The 12,760-nt window shown below is 34.6% G+C and overlaps 1 protein-coding gene across 4 annotated transcripts in view; it reads left to right on the top strand.

Moving 5' to 3' along the window:
- LOC107838979 (delta-1-pyrroline-5-carboxylate synthase) overlaps nt 1-12,760 on the top strand; it is a 79,633-nt gene that overhangs the window by 61,531 nt on the left and 5,342 nt on the right. For 2 of the 4 annotated variants that reach the window (XM_047395332.1, XM_047395331.1), the window contains 3 exons: nt 2,555-2,621; nt 2,708-2,778; nt 6,810-6,887. In XM_047395332.1, the coding sequence (XP_047251288.1) occupies nt 2,555-2,621; nt 2,708-2,778; nt 6,810-6,887 (216 nt within the window). The remainder of the gene's footprint in view (nt 1-2,554; nt 2,622-2,707; nt 2,779-6,809; nt 6,888-12,760) is intronic. The other 2 variants (XM_016682294.2, XM_047395333.1) reach the window with 1 other exon arrangement.

The following is a 12,760-nucleotide window of genomic DNA, read 5'->3' as shown; positions in this document are numbered from 1 at the left end:
CAGTTGTTTGATTCGTGCCCTAAATTGTGGCATACTATTTCTTGAGGACTTTTTTGTCATGCATGACTGTAGTACGAGACAAACAATTGGTGTAGGATATGAATCACAAGCACTACCATCTTACCTCTCCTAACACTTCCATTGCATGTCCAATTACAAATTCTCCTTATGTAAATCACAAATGTTTGGGATATCCTAGCTTGTTCAAGCTATAAAAGATGGTGCCTCGTTAGTTTAGTCTATCCATATTAGATTGTGAGTCGTGCCAACTTGGGAAACACACTGCACTACCTTTCAACGTAGTACTGAGAGTCGTGTAGAGTCTATCTTTTCCTTTGTTCACTCTGATATTTGTAGTCCTTGTAGAGTCGTTCGATCTTAGGGTATTGTTATTTTATAGGTATTGAAGTTGCTCAGTCCTGATCAAGTGTTGTAGTTTCGCAATGCAAGTATGTGTTAGACATTCTCGAGGAGACAGGAATAATGGGATGTAAACCCATTGACACTCCCATGGATCCAAATATTAAACTCCTGCCAAGACAGGGGCATCACTCAGTGATCCTGGAAGATATAGGCGTCTGGCTGGTAAGTTGAATTATCTCGTAGTGACCAAACCTGACATTTCCCATCCTGTGAGTGTTGTAAGTCAGTATATGGATTTTCCCTCTGATAGTCAGTGGTATGCAGTTGTTTGTATTTTGCGATATGTTAAGTCAATACCAAGTAAAAGACTACTCTTCAAGGATCGAGGTCATAAGCAATTCATTGGATATACAAACACTGATTGGGCATGATCACCTTGTGATAGACATTCTACATTCGAATATTGTGTTTCAGAAGGATGTAATTTGGTGTCTTGGAAGAGTACAAAACCGAGTATGGTTGCTCGATCTAGCGCAGAAGCATAATATTAAGCAATGGCGGTAGCCACTTATGAGCTAGTTTGGATTAAACAATTGTTGAGAGAGCTAAAATTTGGATAAATCAGCCAAATGGGACTTGGGTCTGATAACTGATAACAAAGGGCTCTTCCTGTCACATCAACTTCGGTATTTCATGAGAGGACTAAGTACATTGAGATTGATTGTCACTTTGTGAGAGAGAATACTTTCCAAAGATATTGTTACAAAATTTGTGAAATCGAGTGATCAACTTGCAGATATTTTCACCAAGTCCCTCACTTGTCCTCGTATTAAATACATTTATAACAAGCTCCGTACATATGACCTGTATGCGCCATCTTGGGAGGGAGTGTTAGAATATGAGTAGGAATAAGAATAATGTATAGAATCCTACTCAGAAAATGATTGTAATGTAGTGTCCTATTTGGAAAAGGATTGGAATGTAGTGTCTATAAATAGGGTTTCAGTGTAATAATATAGAAAAACAATTCAATAATATTCTTTTCGTATATTTCTTACAGTTTGTGCACTTCATTGAATCAAGAACTTTATGCCACAAAATTGAGTTCTTGAATAATATTTTGAATATGACAAATGAAATACATAAACATGTCCTTTAACTTGGCATCAAATCACATTTATGGCCTCCAACTTTGGGTATGCACAAGTAAGCACTTAAAACTTGTATAAAGTTGAACAAGTAGATACATATGTCCTATGTGGAGTCTTATATGGCCAATTCTTGTCCTACATGGCATCCTATGTGTATTATGCCACATAAGACGTGCGTGTCTACTTGTTCAACTTTATACAAGTTTAAGTGTCTACTTGTCCACATCCAAAGTTGGAGGTCATAGATGTGATTTGATGCCAAATTAAAGGGCATGTTTGTGTATTAAACAATGTACTTGTAAAAAGTTCTGAAATGACAAAACTCGAATAAAGCGTTGGCTTTAATGAAAAAAGCACAAAGGGAGAAAAATACAAATATATATGTTTAGTCCAACATTAATAATTAAGCATGAATGACAAATATATGAACAACGAAATTGAAAAAAATTACAATAAAGTGAAATATCAATTGATAAGTGTCGTCTCTTTAGAAGAGGCTCATTGACTAGGAAAAGTATGCCTTGAAAATTTATGATGACATTGAAGTGCACATTAAGGGAGGCGAAGCTCTAACATGTTTTGAGCCTCGCTTTAGGACTTAAGCGCGCCTCTGATAACACTGCTGAAATCTTACCAGTTCAAGGGGATTTTGAGTAGCCAACTGATACTAGGAGAAGAGAGGAAAGGTAGGCATGATTTTATGTCCAAGAGAAACAAAACGACCTGCAAGCTTTCTACGTAAATAAATTACCGTGTTTAAAAGAGTCTGAATGGTGTTAAGACTCTTTCTGAAATCTGACCGAATCAGATACTTTCAGACCTATTAAGAGAACCTTTTTTTTTTTTTTTCAAAAAACAAATGAACAATGGGCTTAAGTTTGAACCATTTAAATTCAGGCCTCTATTAGGTGTAAACAAATGAAGCCTAAGATAAGACCTCTAGCATTTCATTGGTTCCCAATAATAAGTTCTACTCATTGTTGGAAATAGTAATATCATGTCCACTTATGAGTTAAATACATTTGATTTTCACTTTTCAGTGCTGCTGTGTTTCATAATGCAAGCACAAGATTTAGTGATGGGTTCCGCTTTGGACTTGGTGCAGAGGTATGTAATCTATCAATGACTGGAATTTATCTTTTGACGTCATAGTTTCATATTTCTGTGTATCATGCTTGTTTTTGGGTGAATAGGTAGGCATTAGTACTGGTCGTATTCACGCTCGTGGCCCGGTTGGAGTTGAAGGATTACTAACAACTAAATGGTATGTGTGCGATCAACTGCCTTTTCATTTCAATCCCTCTTTTACATCTTTCTGGCTTCAAGTCCTATCTCGAAAGCTACCACTCTTGAGAGATTTCCTTCTGAAAAAACAAAACTGAGTTTTCTCAAATCTCTTTGGCGAGACATGTATCCCTTGTGATGAAAGAGAAAATAGAAGTAAAGAAGATGATGTTGTCAGTTTAATCTCCTTATGTTTGTCGAAAACGAATTCTCTCAACTTGACCTAGATCCCGTTTCTTTCCTATAAGACATGTCCTTCAGCTTCATTGCATTTGCTACAACTTGTTGATTCTATTTTTGTCTGTCTGCATCATAACTTTGTTATTACTTCATTAAAGGATCATATGTGACTGACTGCCCACACTTGTTTTTTCTCGACCAAACCTGTCTTTTAGACCTAGTGCAGCCAGATCTCAGCGCACATCCAGCCTGAACTTCTTTGCCTTTTCCTCCTTGGCAAGATTAGGATCTCGTAGGCCAAAGGACATACATCACAAAACTCCTTAGCTAGTTCATATCGTTTAAGTAACTAAGAGGTTTAAGTTCTTGAGCTGTCTGTTGAGTGAAGTAGAAAAGATGGATAACAGTTACCAGCATCCAGTAACTCATAATGGGCTTAATACCACAAGGAAATTGTCACGACCCAAAAATCAAATAGCATCGACCCCTAAACCAGTAGGCAAACCCTACTGATTTCAAAACATTATTAACAATTAACCGGAAAGCAAAAGTGTCAGAGACATGAATAAGTCATCTATAGTTTGATAATCATAAAAATACAGAAGTAACAAAATTCACCCCCAAAACCTAGAGTCACAGATACAATAGCCTCTAGGGGCTTTGGGCTACAGGTGACAAAAAAGTTCTAAAATTAGGTGTAGGTGACACAAGTCTTAATAAATGAGTGGAGGTGACAATTACTTAATTATAGATTAAGAAAGTTTGGAAAATTTCAAAATAACCCACAATTTTTAAAATTTACACTTTGATCTAAATGTTAGTTAATGTAACGGGAAACGAAGGAAAAAAAGGCGCGTTTTTCTCTCTCCTCATCCGTTGTTATTTTCTCTCTTCGCGATATTTGTTGTTCATTGTTGTTGCTGCTTTGTTCATCATCTTCTGATTCATTATCATCATTTTATACTTCATTATCATCTTCATATTCTTCTTGTTGACCATTGTTGTTGTTACCGCAACTACTGCTCTTTAACCAATTTCTTATGTCAAATTTTGTTTCGTACATCACTTTCAACTTTGGCATTTAATTGAGAGAAGACTTTGGTAAGTCAAATTATGTTTTTTAGTTGAATTTGTCATATGGGTAACTGCTAGTATGATGTTTTTTCAACAATAGCTAGCACGCAAACATGAATGAAACGTAAGAACAATCTGTTTAAACAGATCCATCATCTATGGCACCAGATAAATGTTCTGTTGCAACAGTAGGCTCATGTTGCCCGTAATATGAATCGAATAGATGGGTTTCTGTTGCAACAGATTAATAATCTGTTGCACCAGATTACCGATCTGTTTCAACAAATAAATAATCTATTGCACAAGAATATATATCTGTTGCAAAAGAATATTTATCTGTTGCAACAGATAATTATTTTGTTGCAACAGATGAATAATCTCTTTCAAACAACACAATGCAACTCTTGTCACAAACCCAACAGATAACTTAACTCATATGTTGATATCTTCCTATTGATACTGGATTCAAATTATTCCTTAATTGTATACATGTCATTCGTTGAGAAAAAGAAATAGACAACATGGAAATTAAATAAGATTTAAAACGTCAAATGCATCAAACATAATTTTTTTATTAAACAAAAAAAATAAAAATACATAATTAAAAGATAAAAAAGCTTAATTATTATTATTATCATCATTATTATTTGTATGGTCAGCCGGCCAATCTTCAACCGGCAGCAGCAACGCCCTCCTCAGCCTGCGATCTCCTGTAGCATCCCTACTTTAAATAAAATATACTACAATATATATATTACAATATATACACACACACACTATATAGCTATATACTAATTTATAAAACATATACACATGTATACGTTAACTGTATACGTCTATAAAATATATATACACATATATTCGTACCATTCAATACATATGTACTACTTTAAATAAAATATACTACAATATATATATACTACAATATATACACAGACTATGTATATAGTTATAAACTAATTTATAAAACATATACACATGTATACGTTAAATATATACGTCTATAGAAGATATATACACATATATACGTACCATTCAATATATACGTACTACTTTAAATAAAATATACTACAATATATACACACTATATATATAGTTATATACTAATTTATAAAACATATACACATGTATACGTTAAATATATACATCTATAGAAGATATAAACATATATACGTATCATTCAATATATATGTACTATTTTAAATAAAATATACCACAATATATATACACACACACAGAGTATATATATAGTTATACTCTAATTTATAAAATATATACACATGTATACGTTAAATATATACGTTAATAGAAGATATATATACACATATATACGTACTAGTTTAAATAAAATATACTACAATATATACACTCACTATATATATAGTTATATACTAATTTATAAAACATATACAAAGTATACGTTAAATATGTACGTCTGTAGAAGATATATACACATATATACGTACTACTTTAAATAATATATACTACAATATATATATGTATGTGTATATATATATACACTACAATATACACACACACTATATAAATAGTTATATACTAATTTATAAAACATCTACACATGTATATGTTAAATATATACGTCTGTAGAAGATATAGACATATATACGTATCATTCAATATATACATACTACTTTAAATAAAATATAGTACAATATAAATATATATAGATATATATATATATATATATTAAAAGTCTATACCATATATACACTCACTATATAAATAGTTATATACTAATTTATAAAACATATACGCATGTATATGTTTAATATATACATCTATAGAAGATATAGACATATATACGTATCATTCAATATATACGTACTAATTTAAATAAAATATACTACAATATATACACACACAATATATATATAGTTATACACTAATTTATAAAACATATACACATATATACGTTAAATATATATGTCAATAAAAGATATATACACATATATATGTACCATTCAATATATACGTAATACTTTAAATAAAAGATACTACAATATATATACGTACCATTCAATACGACTAAAAGTCTTCTTTTTCATCATTAACTAAAAAACCCTAATTTTTAGAATAAAGAACAAATATAGAACTCTTCTCGAACTCTATTACCTGCGAGGCTATTGCTGAAACTGCCGAGGAGTTGAAATCCAGGAGGGGTGTCACACCATCCAACGAGGTGAGAGAGTTATGCACTCCTACAGTGGCGGTTAGGAAGAAGAGAAGAAAAATTAGACAAATTCTCTCCGTTATGAAAATAGCAAAAACTGCAACTCCTTCCGCTCTAAGAATTGTTGAAGTTCAGGGGCCGCTGAAGAAGGTGGACATATTCGCAGCACTTGGCATAGAGAAGAAGAAGGAACTGGAAGAAATCATGAATGACAGGACGAAGGTTAAAAAAGAATACGCCATGTATTCATTTGCCGCCAAAGACTTCACGAATATGACAAATATGCGTTTGTGGTACGAGGACAATGTAAGTTTACTTTTGCTAACCTAGCCTTCCAATCTACTCCACGTAGAAGAATCTACGCAACAGATGTGTAATCTGTTGCAACATAATACACATCTATTGCATAAGTTGCGTTGGCTGGGTAATCTGTGAACTGATTCAGAGAACCCTCTACATCGGATTCTTTCCGCTGTATTTTTATTCCTTACAATTACTAACCTATTTAAAAATTATCTTCTTGTACCACAGTATGTTGATAAAATTTTCTGCCTCATGATGGGCAGGCAATTACCATACCCGGATGCTTATGATGCTGCCGATAGGATAATGGACCTCAACTTCTACAACAATTTCAAGGATAGGTACGCTAATCTTTATAAGCTAGTTGATTCCAGTGGCCCGGGATTTGATAAGTTAGTTTCTATGTTCCAATGGGATGGAGAAACGATTAAATATGTTAGAGGGAAAGGCCATATCCACATGACAAGAGCTGGACCAAGGCAAAGAGAATCCTTGCAGTCATGAACGTGGAAGTCAAACATTTTCTCGCTGTTGAGATACTACTCTACGAGGGAAAGATTACGGTTTATGACTGCAACTTACCTGTCTTCAGCGAGGACACGTTTTTATCCCAAATGCAACCACTCTTGCATTTGTTGCCCAAATTATTGACGCAGAGTAAGCTGATGGATCATTTGCCGGCTGAAGTCTTCACGAAGTAATCATGGGATTTTAAAGGTCGAAATAAGAACATCGAGCTCCCAAAAAATAAAACCGGTGCAGCATGTGGGCCGTACTCGCTTGCATACATTGAGTGTTTGCTGACCGGCACAAAAATCATCGGTATGTGCAACGCCGTTGTGGGAAGGATGTAATGGGTTTGGGCTTATGGGGTACTAACTAAATGGTTGGAGCCCGTGTATAAAAAAGAATATGTACAAAGGCATAAACGAACACGATAATAATTTTTCATTTCAAGCCACTTCACTTTACTTCATCAGAGGTAGAGGTATGGACTGCGTACATCTTACCCCCCCCAGACCCCACTAAGTGGGAATACACTGGGTTTGTTGTTGTTGTTGTTGTTGTTGTTGCCACTTCACTTTACATGTAGTGGCAATAATTTTTAGGTCTGGCCAAGTTGAACTTTTATGATGCAACAAATTTTATATATGTTGTAACAGATATAATACCTGTTGTGACAGATTATCTGTTGGAATAGGTTGGTCATCTGTTGCATTAATAGATGTTTCCAGTCTATCTGTTGCAACATATAATCTATCTGTTGCAACTGATAGGTAATCTGTTGGAAAAAATCAAGAAAGTAGGAAGACTTGTTATATAATTTCCAGCAAATGATCTACGTGTTACATCTTATGTTGCAACATATGTCTAAATCTATTTGATAAGATATGTCGTTTGTTGCAACAGATGTATTATCTGTTGCGATATTTGAATCTAGTATTCCATTTCAATTAACATGTTCAAAACTAAGGATTAAATTATATTCATAGACAACATAAAACAAGTCGAAGCATTCAGAAATTACATGAAGTAACTCAACAAATAAATAAAATGTAAAAATAATCATTATGGGTACAAATGATCTACTCTACAAATAAATCAACAAGTTAAAACAAGGAGGATAGGTTATTACATTGACGGACTTAAGCTATGAAGATCTAATCAATATGGGCAAGTTGTTCTTCATCCGGTGTTACGAAATTCGGCTTTGGTCGTCGTGGATCTTTAATGTCGCTTGCGTACGGCTTAGTCTAAGCTTTCGCTTCTCCGTATTTTCATAAAAGAGCAGCATATCTTTTGTAGAGTAATCCGGCATCCAGTCCATCATTTGGTACTTGTAATCCATCGCTCAAATACTCAGCGTAAGCGGCAACAAAAGGACTGCAATTCCTGCGTTTTAAAAAAACAGATAATCCATATCTTGCAGTTCATGCAAGTGTTGTGAAATTTATGTAATGAAACTAAATCATGACACTTATACTTACAGGCTACCAATGGTTTGTTGAGCAATTCCTTCAACATATTGTACATCAAATGGATTACCCTTTTTAACCCGGTATGCTTCAATCGTCCACCAATTAGTACGAACTTTTTGGTCCAAAATATCACTCATATCAAGGTAAGTAGGCAATATTTTGGCCAGCTTTTGTATCTCAGACGAAGGCTCGCAACGTCTCTTTCGCGACATCGAGTCATAAACTCGGATGCGCCTCTCTTTTAGAACGACGACAACCAACACCCAATAGAATTCATCACCACAATTGATTGGGATGTACACTTCGTCGACCAAATGCCAAGGTAAGCCAGCTGGAATGCTAAAACCTTTGATGATGTTGATTAAGCGTTCCTCATTTTGAGAAACTTTCGGCTGTTGTTGACAATACCTATCGTAGGCTTTATTGATGTAAACTTTGTACAAATAATTGTTTGTTGTGTATCTGTATTGTTCTTGTGTTTGAAACTTCGCCTTCTTTCAGAGGTAGTAAAAATGACATCGATGTGCTGCACATATTATTAAACATTTTGGATTACGTGACGAAAAATTAATACGCAAATGTAATTAAATAAAGTATTAATTAATAGTAATATGTATGACATTTAAACCTCATTATTCCAGCAAGTTTGGGGCTGTGACATTAAATAGAACCAATTCTTCGTTCCGAGATGTGCAACAACAAAGTCAAACATATTAAAACCAAGACTTGATTCGTTCAGTTTGTAGCGTTTTTCAGTTTGTTTTCTATATGATAATTTATATGTGTTAATGTCACATTCTTACAACAAAATAGTATAAACCAATATCTTTAAAAATTGATTTATGTACCTGTCGGCATGATGCTTTAACAGCCCATCGGCAATCCATTCTGAATAGTCGTTGATCAACTGTGTTAGTTTTTTTGGAGCCTCATCCGAGATGTTGAACCTTTCAAACAGGTAATTCTTCTGTTCTCCCGAACTGACAGGCTTCACTTTTTCTTCTTCTTTGGAAGCAGTTGATGGATTATCAACTGTGATATTATGCTCTTCAGCAGTGGCTTCTACTGTGATATCCACCTAGAAAGCCAGAATTGTCAATGCTAATTACAGATATACAACAGATTGTCCATTTGTTGCAACAGAAGTGTCTTATGTTGCAACAAATGGAGCATCTGTTGGGACGAATGCAAACAGGTAAATCAGAGCAGTACGATAATTTCGAAACAAATGACTCATCTGTTGCAACAGATAACGCATCTGATGCAATAGGTTAGACAACTGTTGCAATAGATGTATATATCTATTTGATAATTTTCAGAAAATGCATCATCTGTTGAAACAAATATGTGCCTGTTTGTTTGTTGGAACAAGTGATGTACATTCACCTTCTTCGGCTCATGCTGCTCTCCTGTGGCCCTTGCATACTGAACATCGGTGCAAGACAAAGATAAAGACGTTGCAATTTTGCTTTTTTCGATGCTTGATAATGCCTTGAAAGTATCTTTTCTTCTCCTCTTAGCCGCTTTGATCTCTAGTGGAGTGTGGATATAAAATTCTCTTTGATGGAATGACACCCCTCTTAGATGCCATTTCCTTTACAGAAGCAGTTAGTGCATTAATAGCATTAATCACTCCATCGTGTTTCGCCTTGTAGTCTTGACATTTACATGCAGAACATTCGCTAGATGTGGAAAAATCTAGAGAAAAATCTGTACAACCAGTATGATCATAATCATAATGGCTTGTTGTTTCAAAAACGGTAAGAGGAGCATCATTAGCCCCAATAGCAGCACCATTACCACTACCACTACGACTGCCATCGTCAACAACAACAAACCCACCCTTCAAAATTATTTTTCTTGTGATACCTGTTGCTTCAAACAATTTCATTTTTATTCCATCAACAACCTTAGGGTCCGATAAAGTTTGCACAGACCATATAGTAAGAAAAAATAGCATCTTCAACTCTCGATTGGTCGGAACAAGCCACGGATGGACAATCTAAAATAACTCGGTACATATATTAGAATGAGGATGAAATCATTTAAAATAATCATTAATTAAAACAAAAACTTGATTAGAATTGAACTTACTGCTTCCTTGGGGTGTTGAAAAGATCAAGAAATTTTACATTTCTTTCGGTTTTGGCCAACAACCATCTCAGGATTCTTGGACAGGAAACTTCTTCATGGTAGTTCACTTGTTGTCTCAAATAAGGAATGGCTTCAAATGCCCAAACCTATAACATAACGCCAATAAATAAAAAACATTATTGAATAAAAAAATGATGAATCATATCATGATAAAAGAAATATTTACTATGAAGGTCCATGGAAAGCTATATTAGTTGACTGTGTTTGGCGTTAACGGAGTCAACAAATATTGGACAGTCATTTTGAAGCTTTCATAACCCCAAGGATAGCTGTTAAATGCCTCAAGATCTTAGGAGAACTTTATTAAACCAACGCTTATGTTGTTGTTAACATCTCTCGCCCAAGAATATTATGTACAAACCAAACTAAGCAATATTATTTACAAACCAAACTAAGCACAATGATTGTTTGTGCTTCTTTGAGAGTCTTTTACCTTTCAATGCTTCTATCAAATTTTTGTTTTTGAAGCTTGGACCAACAATTGACACCAGGTCATCACGATCACTCGACTTTTGTTTGTCTTTTTTGGGTGTGCGGGGTGCTTTTTTTCCGATCAGAGTAGGTATAACTTGAGAAGGAGAAGGAGGATAACATTTTAGTCCGGTAACCATGACAAACTCCTTCTAACCAGAACAAATAGGCATGCCACAGTAATTTATCCACACTTCATCCATCTTGTCTTTGTTTTCATACATAAACCTACGCTTGAGAAGAACGTATACCATTTTCATCTGGAAACGACCATTGTTGTCCTCCGGCAAATCAAGATATTGCCCTAAGCAGTTTTCCGTGAAATAAACATCCAATTTTTGTTCTCAAAGTATTTTTCTGAAGGCGTCGAAAGATTTTTCCATGGCTAACTTAACCATGAAATTATCCGTTAAATTTGTGGCACCATCGCATTTAAATTTGTGGCACCATCGCATTGCATTCTCATAGGATAATGATCAATGCTGAAGGTTTTGATCAACTCTTCAGTGGAAGGGCTATTAGCATTTAGATCATCTCTTTTGAGACATTTCTCCTCCCCGTGTTCATTATCTTCTGCTCCTGATTGAGATAACACTTGTAAAGCAAGCTCATAGAGTGGTGGATGTAGCCGAGGTGCTGCATTTGTTCCTTTACTTGGACTTGATTCGTTTTTTTTCTTTTGCGAGCCATATTATCTTAAATTAACAGGAACATAAAATAGATTATAATTGATTAATGCATCATTAAAAAGGGATAACAGTAAATCTAACATGCACAACGGTAAGGTAAAATAACAGTTCCAACAGACCACATCTGTTGCACCAGGTATGTTATCTGTTGCAACATATAATCGATTTGTTGCAACAGATAAGTAAACCATTGGAAACAATAAAACCAGATCTCTAATCTGTTGCACCAGGTAGTTTATCTGTTGCAACATATAACCAACCTGTTGTAAGGAAGAGTAATTCGTTGGAAACAGTAAAAACAGATCACTAATTTGTTGCACCAGGTATGTTATCTGTTGCAACATATAATCGATTTGTTGCAACAGATAAGTAAACCATTGGAAACAATAAAACCAGATCTCTAATCTGTTGCACCAGGTAGTTTATCTGTTGCAACATATAACTAACCTGTTGTAAGGAAGAGTAATTCGTTGGAAACAGTAAAAACAGATCACTAATTTGTTACACCAGGTAGTTTATCTGTTGCAACATATAACCAACCTGTTGCAACGGATGAGTAATCTGTTGGAAACCATAAAAATAGATAACTAATCTGTTGCACCAGGTATGTTATCTGTTGCAACATATAACTGACCTGTTGCAATAGATGAGTAAACCGTTGGAAACAATAAAAATAGATCACTGACCTGTTGAAACATATCACTCATCGGTTGCAAAATGAGTTATCTGTTGGATTTATATTGTTTAGATTTCTTCCAAACAGAAGAGTCGTCTGTCGCAATAGATGAATGATCTGTTAGATTGTTCATCTGTTGCATCAGATTTTAATCTGGTGCATCAAATGCTCCAAATATTTTTATCTGCTGCATCAGATGTCTTCATCCGTTGCATTAGATGTTTCATCTATTGCAACACCATTTT

The sequence above is a fragment of the Capsicum annuum genome, chromosome 8 (genome assembly GCF_002878395.1).
Source record: "Capsicum annuum cultivar UCD-10X-F1 chromosome 8, UCD10Xv1.1, whole genome shotgun sequence".
Classification (NCBI taxonomy): Eukaryota; Viridiplantae; Streptophyta; class Magnoliopsida; order Solanales; family Solanaceae; genus Capsicum; species Capsicum annuum.
The sequence above is the reverse complement of the archived record's forward strand: the minus strand, read 5'-3'. Positions and strand labels throughout refer to the sequence as shown.